This window comes from Strix uralensis, chromosome 4 (genome assembly GCF_047716275.1).
Source record: "Strix uralensis isolate ZFMK-TIS-50842 chromosome 4, bStrUra1, whole genome shotgun sequence".
Taxonomy (NCBI): Eukaryota; Metazoa; Chordata; class Aves; order Strigiformes; family Strigidae; genus Strix; species Strix uralensis.
The window spans coordinates 34,297,515-34,316,501 of record NC_133975.1 but is presented as its reverse complement, the minus strand read 5'-3'; the positions used below and the strand labels follow the sequence as shown (position 1 = coordinate 34,316,501).

General features: G+C 39.1%; 1 protein-coding gene across 21 annotated transcripts in view; it reads right to left on the bottom strand.

The window, feature by feature from the left end:
• The window catches only part of PCM1 (pericentriolar material 1), a 45,193-nt gene extending 29,006 nt beyond the window's left edge, over positions 1-16,187 (bottom strand). For 13 of the 21 annotated variants that reach the window (XM_074866309.1, XM_074866316.1, XM_074866313.1 and 10 more), the window contains exons 1-11: positions 16,101-16,187; positions 11,620-11,738; positions 10,759-11,004; positions 9,373-9,645; positions 8,653-8,823; positions 8,362-8,478; positions 4,881-5,058; positions 2,573-2,682; positions 1,937-2,153; positions 513-711; positions 65-241 (exon numbers count right to left, since the gene is read on the bottom strand). In XM_074866309.1, the coding sequence (XP_074722410.1) occupies positions 65-241; positions 513-711; positions 1,937-2,153; positions 2,573-2,682; positions 4,881-5,058; positions 8,362-8,478; positions 8,653-8,823; positions 9,373-9,645; positions 10,759-11,004; positions 11,620-11,715 (1,784 nt within the window). In that variant the 5' untranslated portion in view covers positions 11,716-11,738; positions 16,101-16,187. Of the gene's footprint in view, positions 1-64; positions 242-512; positions 712-1,936; positions 2,154-2,572; positions 2,683-4,880; positions 5,059-8,361; positions 8,479-8,652; positions 8,824-9,372; positions 9,646-10,758; positions 11,005-11,619; positions 11,739-15,150; positions 15,173-15,850; positions 16,075-16,100 lie in introns of those variants that run through there. The other 8 variants (XM_074866321.1, XM_074866330.1, XM_074866331.1 and 5 more) reach the window with 5 other exon arrangements.
• Between the last annotated feature and the right edge of the window lie 2,800 nt (positions 16,188-18,987).

Below are 18,987 nucleotides of genomic sequence, written 5' to 3'. Positions count from 1 at the left end.
ATTGCTTCAGGAAACCTGCAACAACTTAGCTACAAAGATTTATAATGACAAAAAATATGACAACCTAATATTTGTAACAGGCTGTGGATCTTCATGTTCAGAATCACTTTCTGATTCTTCTGTTTCTTCCTCTTCCTTAGTGTTTTCATTCACAGCATCTGTCATCATATCAGATGTTTGCTCATAGTAGTGAACTAACTCGCGTAACTCATTCAGTCTCTTACGAACTTCATTTAGCTTCCTGAGGAAAAAAAGAATATGCCAAGTGTTTTGTCGTATTAATCAAATCTATGTAGAGTTGAAAAGTACATATATAAAGTTTACTGCCATTTTCCTAGCTGTAAGAATCTTCTGCTTGAAGCTCTGAACTCATTTAACTGTCTTGGATCATCTACTAAATGGTCTATATACTAAATTAAGTAGATTAAAATAGGAAATTGTTTCCTGACACAGAACTTAAGAGTAACACTCAAAATCACTAAAGCACATTATGAAAAAAAAAGAACTTTTACTGAAGCTTTTCTGTTGGATTTAGATTGTCATCCTCTTCACTCTCATTCTGAGAAACCAGGCAATCAGGAGGATAGGGAGCAGATGCCAGGCTATTCGATTCACCATTCACAACAGTTACTATGCCTACAGGACCAGAAGCAGCTGAAGTTGTACTTCTTTGATCAATACTCCTTTGAGGAGAACCTGAAGTAGGAAAAACTACAAAAAAGAAATAGAGCTCATAAGTACAGCTTTCAAAAAGGAACCCACTGAACTGTATTAAAATTTAACTACAGAAAATATTATCAACATAAGAAAACCAGCAGTTAATAACTTCTTTTCTTAGAAGAACAAATGCTTTCGTCTTAAGTTACACAGTATGCAATGACAATAGGCAGAGAGTAATAAGTAGCTTTTGTAAACAATACTTCAGTAAGTTCCTTTTAGCTTTATCAAACTTCAGAAGTGGAAGCTTTCATGCTGTGAATTTGCCCGAACAGTTCTTTTAAGGGTTTATTTACAGCTGAATGGCTTTTTTTGAAATTTAACATTTCAACATGATAAAAAAAAATCCTATCAATTTTTTTCTTCTGCTAAGCTCTTTCGCCCATGAGACATTTGACACTTGCTTTTTCCAGCTATGTAAAATCATATCCAAATATGTTCATATTATATGCATTAAGTACATGTAGAAAAATGGGGGTATAGTAATGTAACTAATAAAGCAGTCTGCCCTTCTCCAGGACCATGCTTTAAGTGCCTCACTTCTTAACATTAACCAGAATACACTGTGATCACCCCTCAGAAGTTTCCAGCTGTAGGACAAACCAGTACAATTCACCAGTACAAATGTATTTCTAGAAACATAAAGTAAGAGCAGCAAGTAGGCCCACATCAAGACTTTAAGGAGAAGAAAAAGCTGGCTAAGGAACAGGCCCAAACTCCAGTTCATTCAGACAGTTAAGTTCCTCTGATATGGCCTATGATCAAAGTCCCTGCGACTACTGTATGAGAAAATCTTTTGACAGCAGACAAGCAAACCTCATAACACCACAGAACTACTCACATCTGAAGTGCCAAGAACATAAATACAGATGTACTGCGATAAAAATACAGAAAGTTCAAGTTCATATGGTACATTCCACAAGTCAGATGTGTCAGACAAGCCTTGAAGAAAAAATATCCCGTCACCACATCCTCACATCAGTCCATTTCAATAATGTTATAAACCGAAGTGCTACTAGCAAAAACACTCATAATTACTCAGAGCTCTCCATTAAGCCAGAAACTTACACAGCATTAAAAACCATTTACATAATATCGCTCCAGCACAGCTTTATCACCTGCATTTCATTAACCAGTTGCAACATGAAAGATGTTACAAACATGCATGTTAAAAAAGTTGAATTTCTGAAAAGATACAATTCTGCCTCTATTTACTTACAGGAGGAGTTATTTAGATGTTGGTCACGAAGCGTATGAAGTTCACCTAACAGTTTGTCCATTTTTTGCTTTTTACCCTGCAACATTCGCATCTTGTTAAAAAGCTGCGCCTTCTCATCTGACAGGTGCTCAGACATTGAAGAGTTTCTGCTCTGTGAAACCTCTCTGGTAAGTGAAAGACTTTCTGCTTGCCTTCTATTGTCTGGTACAGAGTGTGTCTACAAAGAGTAATTTCATTTTGTTCAGAATACTATGAAAAAAGCCAAATAAACGGTAAGAAACAAAAAGCCCTCTTACAGGCTTACTAGGCTCAACACCAGAACAAACAACATTATAAAGTAAAACTGATACTGAAAACACTTTCATGATATTCCAATTATATATTAAATTAATATATAATTATATTGCGATAGAGAAAATATTTCTTTGGAAGTTCATAGAAAACTGAGACAGAAAGCACAGATCAGTCAGCTAATAACTCTTAAGAACACAAGATGCTGAGCTTTCAAGTTTGGGGAAACCTAATTACTCCACTAGCAATTGCATGCAAATAAGCAGACAAACATTTAACTGCTCTGATCAAAATAATAAGAAACAGACAATGGCAAAACTTATACAGTGCAATCCAAGGACTGACCTGAGAATCATGAAGCTGGTTGTGAAAGCGCTGAATTAAGTCATTCAATTCTTCATTCAGTTCTGATGTAAGGCTTACTCCTGAAACACTACCTGTAGTCTCTGTTACAACTGGGCATGCAGAAGAAGGAGAAAATGTAAATACTTTTCCACAGTGATGAAATAAAGGCTATTTGATGAAAATGGCTGGTTTCTCAAGAACATCAATATACTGCACCTCTTTAATGTTGTGTCCTTCCCACCAACTTTACTCTTGAAAGATTACTTCCATTACAGAAATACTAACAAGCCAACTCACAGCTCCTTTGTGAAGAACCACGCAAAAGGACTTTATAAGTCTGTTCTGTGTTTTGCTAAAAAAGTCAGAGCAAAATGAAAACCACCAAGCTGCCTAGGGTTGATGGAAACATTTTGCTTGTTAGAAACAAAACTGTTATTACTTAGTATAGCCAAACTAACAGTGCATGTAATTTTATTTCCTTAAAGTAATAAATTAAGGACACCAAGATTTCATCTTGGTATAAATGGCAATCTTTACAGCTGCAAACAGGGGTTTGTCCTTCAAAAAGCTTTATGAGAAGAATACATTAAGACAGCTTTTTCCCCCCTCCCTGTAAGCTCAGATTCAAGCAGTACTAACAACTGAGAGATCCAAATAACAACTGTTTCCCTAAACATGAACCAACACTTCATAATGAAAATCAAGCACAAGTATTACTCATTTTCCCCACAGACCATGACTTTGTTACCTGCACAATAAAGTTTTACTATTTTTCAAGTTTAAAACCATTTTTTTTTGCCCTATGTTGAATTTGAATCTTTACATTTCCTATTCTACAATTCCTGCACATACCACATCTTTACGGAAGTCAACACAAACAGCAGTAAAACTGTTATGAGTGACACAAGTGGAAATACAAAACAAATAAAAACAACACCAAAGAGCTAAAAAAAAAAGTTCTAATTTATCATAAGTAATCCTATTTTCTACCCACTTCACCTACCCACTCCTCATCAAGATGGAGTTTTCTATATTTGAGGGAAGAAGAGAAAGTAGATTCCATCACAGGTCTACTGCCACAGAGCAGGTGGGAGAAAAGCAATTACTGAAAACCATTTAAGAAACAAGAAAACACCTTCCGTAAGACACTTGCTTCTCTTGCTCCTGTGATAGCTTTCTAAAAGCTCTTTACTTACTAATTGCTCTGCTTCTCTTCCTACACTAAAATCTACAGTTTTAACTAGTTCCACCTTCTTTCCTACAGTCTATCAAACCAAGGACAGGAGAAAAAGCAGAAAGAGGAACTCATCAGAACAAGGAATCTTAAAAAGAGACCTTTTGTAAAATGTAGAAACCAATGCTTATATTGCTACAAATTAAGCTGTTTTAAATACAAAAATTAACTGTAATAATAATCAAGCCTAATAGCAACTCTTACGGGAAAGAGTCATGGAACAGCAACACAGACTGAATCTGTATTTGCTCAGTGCAAAAATGTCATTCCCTACAACTGCACACATAACTGTACCCTATTTCCAAAGAAAACTGAACAGCATTTAGGGAAGTGGGGGGTGCAGGACGAGCTTCCAACAGAAGATAATTCACATGTCAACAGTGCACAAATGAAGGACAACTATCTCCCTTTTAAGGCTGAACTCCTGAGAAAACAACTCTGCTAACAAGCTTTAAGCAGATATCAGAAGGAAGTCTCTGTCCCAAAGATATTTTTTTAAGAGTTGGAAATATAAGAATTAGTAGAATGCTTTTAAACTGAAGGTTATAACATAATGATGGTGCTCTGTTATCAGAACCATGTCCCCAGTTTACACGCCATGGAATTTCACAGAGTTCTAGTTTCATATTTACTTATGTAACTGCTTTAGCAACTTCCTCCTTTCTTTTACTGGATAAATCATTAGTCTACCAATGGCTATTAAAATGCCAAGCAACCAGCCACTAAAACCAAAATCCCATGAAAAAGCAAACAAAAACTCAAACTACCAACTGCCTGTAGCCAGAAGGATGCAGAAAGGGAGAGAACACTCTATATCCTCCTCTGATTCTTTCCTTCAAAGGCCTGGTACAAAGATGGAGATGAGAGGCAGACCCCTAATCTGAGGTCATAGACCAATTCTTAGGAGAAAAACCCACGCTTAACCACACATTTTACAATGTTACAATGCCAACTCTTTTCAGAAATAGAAGCATTGCAGTAAAAAATACCTTTTAATGTGTATTCCACAATTCCAGCTTTAATCATTCAATCAGCACGCTAACACGGTATCAAAGACACCATCATTCCACATACCAGAATCATCCATGACAGCAATTGCTTGCTCTGCTTTATGCTGCAAAGCAAGAAGAGCTGCCTGTCTTCCCTGAAGAGCCTTCAATTGCTCCTGCTGTTGTAGCATCCTTTTCAATAAATCATGCTGCTTCTTCAAGTTCTCCAACTCTTCTTTAGCTTCCTGTTGAGGATCTCTGGCCTGCAAGATATGGAAGAACATTACCATAACCATGACAATACATTTGTTGAGTACTGTGACATAAGCCTCTAAACAAGCAGGACTTTAATAGAATCAAACAGCCTGGTTAGTGTAAAAAGGTGAAAATGAAACAGCTTCACCTTTCCGGTAGTCCTTTTCAGTCTAAAAATTTTAGACATCCCATAGGGAGAAGCCTGTACCACCAAGACATGCTTACCACTTCTGGGGGTTACGTTTTCTTTAGAAATCCACTCAGCTGCCCTAATGTCCCAAAAACTAACCCAAGCATCCCTCTGTCTCTTGAATCATAGAAGAGGATATTAAGGTATGAGACTGGTAAAGCTAAGCAAGATAAGGCATAGTATCATGGAGTATATAATACAAGATCTAGATTGATTTACTGGCCTAAAACATCTAGATTTTCAGCAGAAAGTTTTGGACAGCTTTTTTTCCTTTAACCTACAATGTGTTTAGTTTTGTATGCTGTATTTATGCCACAGATACTAGAATAGACCAGATTTAGGTAAACCAATTTCAAAACAAAAAAATGTGCAGAAGCCCCTCTATATCATATATTCCAACACATGGAAATAGATCTGAAGGAATGAAAACATGTTGAGCAGTTAAAATATATTAAAACTAAGTTATTTTCCTCATCCTATCCTTATTAAAAGCTGAAGATTTGTCTCAAAACTTTTATTCAAGGATTGTCAGCAAATTAATGAGATATCCACAGTTAAAATCTCTGACCCTGTTTGAAATTGGATTATCACACTATGCAGATGAAACCATGGAAAAAATTGCCTCCTTTTCATTAGGAGTTTACAAATATTTAAAAAGAACATTACTAACTTAAAAGCATTATCTGCCCACATAGTGCCGAGTTCTTTAAGTACAAAATTCTCTCAGTCCAAAAATTCTGCACCAAATGTCAAAATAGAAGTGGGCATCTTATTAACTAGTTCTGGATACCAGGGAATGTTCAACTTTCCAGCAGAGGAAGGAGAGCCCGTCCAGAATTCTAAACTTCTCAAAGTGTCACTAAAACATGCACTGCAACTGGCACTGATCATTCCTGTTAAACTTTCATCTTATATATAAAAAGCAAAGTCAAAACAGAGTACGCAATGAAATCAACACAAGAAGGAACGAGTGGAAGCAAGGGAAAAAGGGAATGTCTCTCAGTCTTCCTCACCTATATAGCTTTATCTGAAGTACCAGATTTGCTCGAGTCCATCAAAATCACAATTTTTTTAAGCTTAGTTCTACATTTAGACTAATAAGCTTGACAAAACATTCAAGCCTTTTATTTTATGGAAAAAAATTAAATCAAACCTTTAAAAAATATCAGAGTAAGAGACAAAGCCACAGAAGAGCTGGTAACAGATAACAGAAGAAGTTTTAGACTCCAAGCCCCTTAAGTCTTTCCCCTTCCAACCAAGTATTTATATAAACAGCTATACAAAAACATTTGTGGAACAAGTTAAGGCTGCTTTCCCTAATTTATTTTCTCTATGTGGTATTAGCTTCAATTTGCATTGGCAGACTGTTGGTGTTAACATGACAAGTGCCTAGAAGTCACATTTACAGTATCTTTTTCCAGAAAGAGAACGGCAAAACTGGAAGGATCATCTATGTAAAATCAGAACTCCTGCTGCACAGTTACATGTAGTACTTTCTCTCTCAGTGTTGTCAGTTCAGAAGAGAAAGCTGTCAAAATTTCTATTTAAAGGGAAAAAAGTCTAGGCAAAGAAGATTCATTCAATGAAAAGATAGCTGGATACAGATAAGCAGGCCAAACATTCACTGTAAGTAACAAATACATCTGAAGCAGTTAAGAAGAGGAAGAAAAAAAAAAATCAGCACGTATAAACCCTATTTGAGGCTAAAGTAATATTTTGAAGTGTACCTTTGAAGGCAATCCATGTTCTTGGCTATTAATCCTACAAGGCCAGATTTCCCTGTCATTCAGAGTAGCTCTGTCACTCTTCCCTTTAGGGCTTACTGTAACCTGTTCTTGTGAAGCTGAATTCCCTAGTTTGTCCTCAATGCGGGGCCGAATGCTCAAACTAAAAGATACCTCCTTCATTAAATAGTTTAGTCTGTTAGATTTTAAACATGTGCTTCAACTTAGCATGCCCTTTTAAGTTATCCACTTATATCTTGTCAAATAATGAAAACTAATATAAAATAAAATTTACTAAAGAGCAAAGATATTTTTAGTCATTCTTAGGATTTTCATAACAGTAAGGCTCCATATAGCAATCAACCTATTAAGACTAGAAACATTCATTCTACATGTAATATATTCAAGCTGCATGTAAAGAGAAATTAGATGCAAAATGACAAGCCAAACAATAGAAGTAAAACCCATTTGGCAAAGATGAAGAAAAATGCAAGTTTACACGCATACTTTTAAAAAACTGTACTAGTCTCTTTCTAGTTTCCAATTTTTTTTTAAGTTAAAAGTATGTCTTTTGTGTTTATCATTTTATTTCTTTAGAGGGATAGAAGTTCTTACAAACCTAAAGAAGTTTTTGTAATTTTTATGTTTTAACTGCTGTTTTACTTCCAAGCACGTAAATTGTCCTCATCTGGAGAACTTTCAGTGTACTAAACTAGCCAAAACAGTACTAGCTCTTTGGTGCTATACTGTCCTCAGTATAGTAGTATTGGAAGATGTAAAACATAAGTTGTTATTAAAATGCTTTTGCATCTACTACAAGAACTGTTTACCATGTTAATATAAAAGCTTTTATAAATAGAAAGGAAGATTGTCTGTGTATCTCCAAACTAATTACAGAACACATTTTCTAGAAGCTGTTCATGTCTCCAAAGAGAGAAACTTCTGTGTCAGGCCAATATTTCTATCATATCACTAGCAAGATGCTTGAGCAATGGCCCACTGATGACTCATTTCTAAACCTCTTTTCACCCAACACCAGCAAGTTTTCCCCATTAACAGAAACAAAGTTATAAATGAAAAATTGTATAGAAAATTAGTCTTTCCTATATCAATCCAGTGCATGCTCTGCCAAAGCAAACATTTAACCCTTCATTCTACTGTGAAGACTAAAGATTTTTTAAAAATTAGACACATTTTTGTTGTGACAGAATCATTAGTTTTTTCCCCCCATATTAAAAAAAAAAATATCCACACATGCATGAATACCTTCTGAGTAGAGTATTTGGGGATGTTTTTTTTTTTAACTGAACTGAAGATATGACACTATCATAACAATCACAACAAAACCAGAACAAACTCTTCATTTCTAGCACCTTAATTACTAAAAGGCAGCTTACCGTGGTATCTGAAGCCTCAGACTGCACATCAATGTTTAGCGATGTGCTCTCACCTACAGAACCAGATCCCACAGCTGAATCTATAGTCCGAACATCATCCTCCTCATTTTCTCTAGCCTGAAATATTTCATTGGCATAAATCAAAAGCTATATAAGGGGGCAGGTAAAAATGAATTATGGAAGGTACTACATATCAAAGCCAACACCCCCAGTAGCACCATCAAAACATCAATGGTCAACTCCTAAAACACTTACAGTGCAGAAACAAATATATTATGTTCTCAAACTTACAAGCATCTTTTGCAAAAATTTCAGATAGGATTTCTCCTGCTCTTTAAGGTGATCTATAAGGTGTGATAAACGCTCAACATTGGCCGATCTTTCATTTTTCTCTACAAGATCATCCCGCATGGAGCTGGCCTTAGCAATATAGTCGCGAATCTGAACTAGTCTGCTCACAATCTGTAAAGACACTGAAATTACTGAATGCATTCAGCTACAGCTTTAATGTATTTAATGCACAAGACATGGTGACAGCAACAGCAAAGTAGTAATTAAAGGGGTGACATACTAGTACTTTCAATCCTATAAGCACACCTCTGCAAGTGGTTAAAAGTGAACAGCTTTTGTAACGATAGATTTACGCATGCATGAAGTTGCAAGGGGGCTTCTTGTCGACATAGGCTAAAACAGAATTGAGCTCATTAACATATGAAAACATTGAACTATGAGAGTATTTTCTGGAACTGTGCGGAAAAGAACCAGCCTCTAAGATGAAAATACTGCTTCTGTTACCAATAAGCAGACTTCTAAAGAACAATACATGACTAAGTTTGTTTTCACATTTTCCTCAAGTCAGCTTTTAGAACAGTGGGAAGATAAGTATTTCCAATAAAGACTTAACGCTTATACTTTCTGGAAAATATAGGAAGATACACTGAAAAGTAACAAGGTAATTAAAACCCTTCTTAGGAGTCAATATTCTGTAGACTTTATGGGCTATGTAAATACCTGGCTACTATCCATAGCTGCTTCTCTCCTTCCATCTTCTTGAGCAGAGACTTGACAATTTTGCAAGAAATCCTTGCTTACAGCAGCTCCAAACAACTCCTTACATTGCACTGATACCCCACTTTCCTTTTTTTGGGATCCTGAGGCAAGATCTTTGCTTTTGTTAGTATTTATCTGCAGTGACAGGAAGTTGAATGGTTTTTTGTTTTCATTAAGTTGACGTTTGTTGTTAGCAGCCGTTGCCCTGCCTTGAGAATCACTTCCAATGCTTCTCTATAAAGAAATAAAAGAACAATTGCTTTATTTTCTTCCTCCAATATATTCTCAACACTGATCAGTTTCACTGCTTGGATTATCAGTTTGGCAGTATTATTAGGCTGATTTTAAGGTTACCTTAGTCACTGATTAACCAAAAGCTAGCTAAAGGCAGTGCTGGTGATTTTTGCCATGGAGTTTTCAGAAAGCAAGCCCACCCTCCCAGAACAGCTGAGAAACAAAAGGGTTCTTCAACTCCTCAAAGCTTAGCTCCTCACCCCAGCTGTGGCCTTCACCTTTACTATAGTGAAAGGTACCCTACTTCTCCAGGTACGTTTCAGAGAATAACAGTAACAAAAAAGCAACATATTCACTTGCAGAATATGATACCTCATAACTTCAGCTTTTCTTTACAACCTTATGAATAGCAACTTGTTGCTGTAACATACATCTGGGGAGGAAGTTATGCCCAATCTTTATATTCTAAGCCAAAGCAATGAATCACATTTGAAAGAATCTTCACAACCCAAACAAGTTAATAAACTTTGGCAAAGATTAACAAGCCTCTATTCTGAAACTGTTAGAACAAATTTATGCCTTGTTACCAAAGAATTAATCCCTCGTGCTCTTCATTGTTTTGCACAAGGAAAGGATGAATGTGCCATATTCCCAAAGAAGCAGTTATGGCTCAGGAATTGATGCCATACCTTGCTTTACACTCTACTGAGCAGTTTTTAACACTACTCTTCTACTTAATCCACCATATTCAGAATCGCAAACTGGCACTTCAAGAACAGACTTCCAAAATAAGGTAACAAGTATTTTTGAGTGGCAGACAAGTATGATGAATAAGAAATACTGATCTGAGGACACAGGAATTTGTTAATGATTGAGAGGAAGAAAGTGAAAACAGCTAGCATACTCTCAAGCATACAAAAGCCACGGTCCTGAACTTTCTATAATTTTCTTGAGTTCAAAACCAGAATTTTGATTTGGCTCTCATAGCGCCTATAAGCTTTTTTTACTTTAATCACTTATGAAAGCTTGCTTTATTCATCTGTCAAATTATTAAAAGATAGCTGAATAAATTTGGTAGTCACATTTAGAATGGGAGCTAGTATTCACACAAACCTGATCCAGATCACTGAAGTTTATTCTTTGTTTAAGCCTTTCTAGTTCAGCCTGCTCTGGAACAGACATCTGGGTCATGTATCGAGCATGAGGAAAACTATGAGGAGTTCTGGTCTTCCGTCGTCCCATTCCAGGTGAGGATTCTGGAGATATATCATTAGTAAGCCTTGTTTCAGCTTCCCCACCAAGCTTTTTCTTGTTTTTTTCTGAAGATCTATTTGCTTTCTTCTGTTGACTTCCCCAGTCCTTAAGGGGAAGGAGAGGGAAGAAAAAAAAAGTCGGAATTGTTATCCACATAGATAAAAAGCAACTGTTTCAATTCAGTAAAAGAGAGTTTACTTCCATTTTAGAAGTAAAAATAAAAACCACTATCAAAATATACACTTAAGCTTTCTTGAGCAAATGTCATGCTACAAAATACAATTTTCTCCACTGCATAAATTAAAAAAAAGCTTGTCAGGAAATTTTAAACCCGTTTCACCCTACACTGCATTAAATTAATTTCAAATGAAGCTAAAATTGCATTTTTCTTCTTTGCTGAAGACTCTTCAGCAGATTAGAACTTTTAAAATTAACAGTTTTCACTTTCATGACACCTGCAATGCTTTTGTGTCTAGCTACTTTATTTACCTAAAACACTTCCCATAAATACATCTACAGACTTCCAAACCTCTGAATTACCAAACCTTGTTGCTTGCTTACATTTACCTCAATTATTTTCATTGTTTTTGCAGATACTTACCTGTAAAGCTGTACTGACAAGGCTAGGGGTTTTGTGTTGTTACCTGCCACTAACAGAATCTACCTGGTAATTTTAACGTACAGTATAAAATGGCAACTGAAAGGTAAGATTAATTATACCGTGTTGTTCAGCCGGTCATCAAGGCTCTCACTGCTCCAGCTAGGCAAGTCCTGATCATTCATGCCTTCTTCAAAGGGACCACCTCCTGTTGCCATGACAAGCAATCAATAAAATGAATCTGAAAGAAATAGTTGAAAGAAATGTGCTGTATTGAAATCAGTTTATGTAGAACATTTTAAAGATTCATAATCTGAGATGACAACTACATATTCTTTATAAAATGCAAACGCAAGGCTGTTCTAGGAAACTAAAACCCCTGTTCAGTAAACCATGTTACTAAAAATGTAACTGTGAGAACACAGATACTGGCATTAAAAATTAAACAATTGAGTCTGGGGTTTTTTTTAATCTCTGCTCTTAGAAAGAAATTTTTTTTTCTTAGGCTCTCAATTTTCCTCACTTTAAAACACACTATACAGTCCTTGGAAAGGCTGCTTTATGATTCATAAAGCCTGCACTTTCAGGTCCAGGGTGATGTCTATTCAATACAGTAAGTGACTTTGGATATTCACTATGACAAACTTTCACATTTATTTCAATACTAAGATGTTGACAACAGAGCACTGAAGGGAATACTTGATACAACACATAGAAAATAGATACCAATAAAAGGACTTTTACTGTCTTTGCTACAGGTTTAGTTATTTAAGCAGTGAATGACGTGCTACTTATGTAGTTTCTAGCAAAAAAACCCCAAATGATTTGGGTTTCCTAGAGCTTTGCTGCTCTCTAATAGTGTCATTCCGAGCAGTATAAAGCAATCTCTATGCCAAAGTTTTCATTTTCACTTCTAGTTTTGACAGTAGTAATAAAAAAGTTGTTAAATCTGCAAGATCAGAAATGAAGTATTCCTTTATGGCAGTGAAATTAGATTAGCCTGTTTGAAAAGGTGAAGAATACATAACTATATACTCTTAGGCTGCAATAAAACCTGTGTAGCCTAAGTGCTGCTGGCACAGTTTCATTGCACAAAGCTGCTAACTTTTGCTTTGTAACAGCTATGAAGTTCCGTTACAAATGTAGAAGAAAAACAGTCTTGCAGAGAATTACTTTTTCCAGCTAGTTTTAACTGCTATGTTAAGACATGATCCTAGCTTTATCTTTAATGGAAAAGAATCAAAAAGGACTATTTATTTCTAAACGTTTTACTGCAACCTATCTACTATTAATTTTCACACCAAGATTTCACACAGCATGGGTGAAGAAATAGCCTAAAACTCAAGATTAAGAAGTATCTAAGAAGTTGGGGTTTTTTATAATCAATTCCAGAAAAAAAATTATTAACCCTGAACTAAGTTTAAAAGCTGTACTAGTACACCTCTTCTGCTTAAGTACAGTATTCAGTCAAAATCACACAGTACAGCCCTCCCAGTAGGTGCACTGGCACAAAGCAGTATTTTTATGCAAACATAGCCTATTATGATACCATTAAGGAAATGCTCATTATACCATACCTTATCTCCACTCGGCAGTGTACCAACCTAAGTCATGCTAACACAGTTAGGAATAATTCAGCTTCTGCATCTCACAATCAAAATCGTAACACAGGTATAATTAAGTGCCTGCTACTCTGGGAACTGGCAGATCTGTGCCCTGCTGTCCTTGCATGTTCATTCACACTCCCTTCTTCGTCCCAACAGATGTGTCCACTAGGCCATGCAATCAGAGTACCATCTACAAACCAGGTAGCCAACAAACAAAATTGAAGTTAAAAAAAACCCAGATGAGATCTCAACTGGATAAGCTCCCTGGTCTGGCTAACCTTATGACTATATAAGATCTGTAGGCTCAAGGAAGGCAAATAAAAACAATGTCATCAGGCGGAGTGAAACCCAGACACATCAACTGTGAAACCACACCTTCTGTGCAACTTTCAGCCAGGTGAACTGTGAGATTTATTTAGAAAATAAGAAGACAATGCCTTTTCACATTTTCATTGTTTTCATGCAGAAGCACAAGCATCCTGTGAAAAGTTCAAAGAGAAGCTCTCCTGACAACTCAAGGTAAATATGACAAGCATCCAAAGCCAACACATACTTACCAGTTTAGCTTATTTTAGAAACAGCTATGTTTTGTAAGAACTTTCTTCAGTTACAGATAAACTGTTCAGCTTTGCTGATGCACAAGACCCAACATTTCATGTGGCACTCTAGCCTGCCTGACACCACTACGCATAACAAGTTCATCTTGACAAGATTAGAGGCCATCTGGGTTTACACTTCAATTCAGTAAGCCACTTGCTTCTCCTCATGTTATATAATTCTACTAAAACCATGGCAAAAGTAGTTTTTCCCTACCTTGTACTGTAAAAACAAGAAGTAGCAATATTCATCTTTACGTAATAGAAATAACTATTCGTATTTGATTTAAAACTTTGACAAAAGCTGTCTTCAACTGTCTTTGCTGTAGGAGTCTCTGATTACCTCTGAAGTAAATTCACTGTCACACATGGAATATTCTGGATAATATTGTCAAACAAGGACACTATGCAGACACCAATGCTCTCTAATAAATACAGCTCAAAAATAACAATATCCTGATTACTTCCAGCAAGAGAATTTTAAAGTGTTCCAAGAGAACTGTGTCCTTCCCAGACAGCAAGTTTCTAAACATTATAGTCTTCATATTTCCAAGTTATATTCAAGTGATCTTAAGATCACAGAGCTATGCTGATATTTTATCCCTTCGATTTAGTTAAAAAATATGAAGAGGTTCAGCCAAGTTTCTTCTTAAAGAAGAATTTCTCCCCTACAAAGCTGTGTTTTTCACCTCCACACACATACTTCACTAATTTGTATTTTTCCTTACTTTTCATTTTACCAGCTATTTCCAGAAGAAATCCTTTTATAAAAGCTCTGGTATCCTCCCATTATGCTATTTCTGCATCCAGCGACCCATTACCAATCTCAGATTCTTGCACATTACAGAATCTGTATAAAAGCTCTATTTGAGCATGTGCGTACTGCCTTACATCTACTAAGGGACTTGGAAAAAAAAAAAAAAAGACTGTCAACTATATTTTCTACAGAAATAGTAACTTAAGATAACATGTACGATTATAGTCAAAACATGTAAGACTGCAGTCAAAACATATTTTGTACATGTAATAGTAACATACAAATTGCTCAAAGTATCACTACCAAACATACTAATGAACCAGATACATATTTTTAAAGACCTTTTCTTTCTACAGCAGTTGTTTGTGACATTTTTTCCTATAGCATTTATGTGAACTGCAAGAGCTCTGAAGAGCACTTAAATCTGCAGAGCTTTTGAAAATTAAAAATGGAAAACAAAAAGTAGTAAAAAAACCCCCACAGAGCTATAAAGACTGCAAATGGGATCAAACATGTCTTTAAATTTAGTTTTTAAGACACGTGCCCCTCACTGAGCATTAATTTAGCATCAACTCATTCAACGCCTGCCGAGTACTGCCAACCATACAGTACCATCAAACAGAAACACACAGCGCAGCAAGCCCTCCCTTGCTGCACCGGGCAGCCCCCGCACGAGCAACGCGCGAAAGAGACCCGCAAGCTCGAACACCCGGACCACAGCGGATCGCGCGGCACCCCCAGCCCGCAGGCCCGGGCCGAGCCGCGCACCTCCGCCCTTCCCGGCGCCCCGCAGGCTGCCGTCCCAACCTGGCCCACTCCCACGGCGGGACGCCGAGCCCAGGCCCGGCGGGTCTCGCCGCCGCCAACGGGGCCGGCAGGTGGAGCGATCCGGGGCGTCTCTGCCAGGCGAGCTGCAGCGGGAGGCGGGGGAAGCGCCGGGCGGGCCGGGAGGCGCGCGGGAAGCCCGCTCCTTCACGGCGCCAAAACCCGGGACGGAGGAGGGGCGGGCGGGCGCTGCCCAATGCGCCTCGGGCAGAAGCACGGCCGTTGCCACTGCCCCGCCGGCGTCTCCTCAGAGAGCGAGCCAGGCACCCTTCCCCGGGGCGGAGGGGAGCGGCCCGCCCCAACCGCCGGCACCGCGCCGCCTCCCTGGGCCTGCGGGCCTGGCTCCGCCGCCGCCCCCGAGCTCTCCTCCCCGCCGCGCCGGGCAGCGAAGCTAACACCCTCTCCTTGGCGGCCGGGCGCCCACCCACACGGGCCCGCGGGGGCGCAACGGTCAGGCCCAGCGGCCTAGCCCCCCCCCCCAGCGGCGGCCCCCGGCTCCGCCCGCGCTCTGCTGCCCGCGAGAGAACGGGGGCAGCCCGCCGCGCGAGGCGGGGAGAGGGCGGCTCACCCCGCGGCGGAGGGGGGGTCAGCCAGGGCCAATTTCTCCTCCACCGCTGTTCGCCACCCGCGAGGCCCGGGCTGCCCAGTCGGGCGTTCCGCCGTCCGGCAGCGGGGAAGAGCAGCGGCCCCGCTTCGCTCAGCGCCGCGGAAGAGCGCCGGCGGCGGGACTCACAGCCCTCCCTCAACGACCACCGCCGCCATCTTTGCCGCCGCTCCGTGAGGGAGGCGGCCCCCAGCGGACGGATACCCTCCGTTACCTGGTAACCCCCGCCCAGCGATGCCCTTCCGCGCTGCGCAAGCGCCGCCCTGGGCCCCGGGCCGCCTGACTTCAGGGCGGGAAGGGCGGCGCTTCCCGCGCTCCTGGGCGCCCCCTGGCGGGCGCCCCGTGCAGCCCCGGCGGCCCGCGGGGCCGGCCGAAACTCCAAATCCCAGCGGGCAGCGCGCGAGGCGCGGGCTCCGCCGCCCAGGACAGGGGCTTTTCCCGCCAGGGCACCGCCCTGCCCCGCCCTGTGATGGGGGGAGCGCGTGCCCGCCGCTGGCCTGCTCGTTTGGCTCGTAAAATAAAACACGGAAGCGATGATGAACCCTGTAAATGATTTAACCTGGCTGGAAGACCAGTGAAATCACGTCAAAGCCCCGGGCATGGGCGAGGATCAGGCCCTGGCCCCGGCCCCATTTGGAGCAGTATCGACTTGCAGAGTCTGTTTCTGCCTGCTTTTGGTCTCCTGGGAGAAGTCACAGCTGAAAACACAGCAGTGAAGAGGTGGAAATCATTGTAGTCTGTCCTACCTTTTTTCCTTCTTTTTCTGCAATGCCATTATTCGTGTTTTGCTATTTGATTTAGGGCTTGGAGTTTAGAGATCTAGGTTCTTTAAACTTTCCTTTGGAAAAAAAAATAGAGGATTTAGCATTTTAAAAATAGTTGTGAGTGATACTTGTGCTCTGCTTTACTGTTATGCTCCAATCACCCAGTTGTTCCAGGCAGATAAACTTGTTATTTAGCAGAAGTTCTTGTTAGTCCACAGGGGGCTGGACTTGCATAATATAATCAGTATTTTCAATTTCTGTTTCAGTAAAGCTGACATAATTTATATTGCTTTCATTTGAGGGGGTTGTCCCTCGTCAGAATGGGAAAAACGAATTACCATTTTCAGCATTTTCATTACACTCATTTTCTAAAGCAGACGCACTTAATATTTATATAGGCCTCACAATAATCCTGGGTGAGAAACGTTCTACTGGTACTACGGGTAAATGTAGTTAACCCCCCATCTCTCTCACATCAGTACTTTTACCAATGTATTTTACTCCACCAAAAAATAAATGACACGTTAATCTATCTGTAGTTTAGAAAAGGAACTAAATTACTGGGAAACCGAAATAAAAATGTTTCAATAAAAATCCAGTTTTTCTCCAGCAGATGCCCCTGTATCAAAGAAATAGTTCTGGACAATATGAAGTGCATGAAAGAGGTGAACATAGGATTGCCTGTTATAGCAGCACTTTTATCCCATTTCTACCATGGGCTACATGACTATATCCATAACTGAAATTGCTTTAAAAAGAATCTGCAACAACTTGATGGAAGCTCTCTATGTATTGAATATATATTATTGCAATTCTGCAGCTAATAAAGAAGTTCATTTATCAGCTTTTTAAAATTATACTTTCAAGTAATGCCCTTTTATCCTAGCTTCAGGTACCACGTCTGGATATTCAGAACGATATTGGCAGTGTTGCTATTGGCAAGACACTTTATATTGTCACAGTGGCGTATCTCCCACTGCCCAGCAGGTGGAGGCAGAATTTAAGAGAAAATAGTGCCTTAATACAATGACTGTCATTATTTTTGTTGTGATTTATTCTTAAAATACAGCTCCCTCATTCCCGTTGTTTCCCACAGGAAAAAAAAAAAAAAAGTACGTAAAAATATAATACACTGTTAAGGAAAAACTAGAAATTAAATAGATTTCAGCATGTTTTAGTAACAAGGTCTTTACTGCAGTCCTCTGTATGTCATAACTGCATATTTCCTTACCACAGAATGTCAACATTGGTAGTATGTCTCTCATAGGAGCTTACAGCATCATTACTCTGATTCCTGCTTGACATTTGTGAGACGATTTTTCTCTTATATTTTCTGTCCCTCTTCTGGAATTGGCTGCAAACTTGTTCTTTTTTAAAAAAAAAAAAAAAGTTCTCCGAAGAAATAAATCAGTACCAGCTCCTCAGAGACATTTTTCATTGGGTATGGGAGCTGAAAAAAGGTACAGTAAGCATTAAGGAATCATGGATTGTGCTGCAAGAAGCATTCTTTCCAGTAGGTGGTTCTCCACTACTGTTATAAAATAGTATCTCTGGATTTGGGATTGACTGTAGCCAAAACTAATATGGCTTAAAGAATGTCCTGTTAATTTAAAAAAAAAAAATATTTGGGGGGAAGTCCTATGTCAACGCTAATGAGCTTCTAGATTGACAGTAACTAATTCCTCCTACAAAGATCTGTTATAGGTGCTTCCATCAGCAGACATGCTAATGAATGAACCCTCACAGAAACTGAATGGATTAAGATAGCTCAATTTAATTAGGATTGAAAGCTATGTCAGAGACGTGATGATTTCTTGTGCATCTGCTGGCTATATCTTGTTAATTTCACTTTATTATTCCAGAGTGAAAGGAAAGAAGGCAAACAAAATACAGGCATGTAAGGGCTAGAGACAAGAAGGGAAGGAATAAAGTTTTACTGAGCCAGAGGAGATAGGAGGAGTAGTTGGGGGGAGATACTTTTAAAGGCCCTGAAACAAGAGCAGTAATTAATAGGGCATTCGGTACAGATAGTAATTGTCCACTTTTTTTCTGATTTTGTGACAAAGAGGTTTTTGCTGTAAAAATGAAACTGTCCAAAAATGATTGGTCTACCATAATAGGGCTACACAGTGACTATCAGGCTACTATATTAAAGGTAGTTTTTCTTTCTTTGTGTGACATGAGATTGGAAAGATCTTTTAAGGCATTAGTAAAGAGTTTTGAGTTGATCTTTGCAGGAAGATAAAGTGTCCATTTATCCTTGTGGGAGTCTGATCATAAGCAGATGTAGGGCAGAGGCACAGGCATTTAAGACTCCAAAGCCATGTGTTAGGCTGG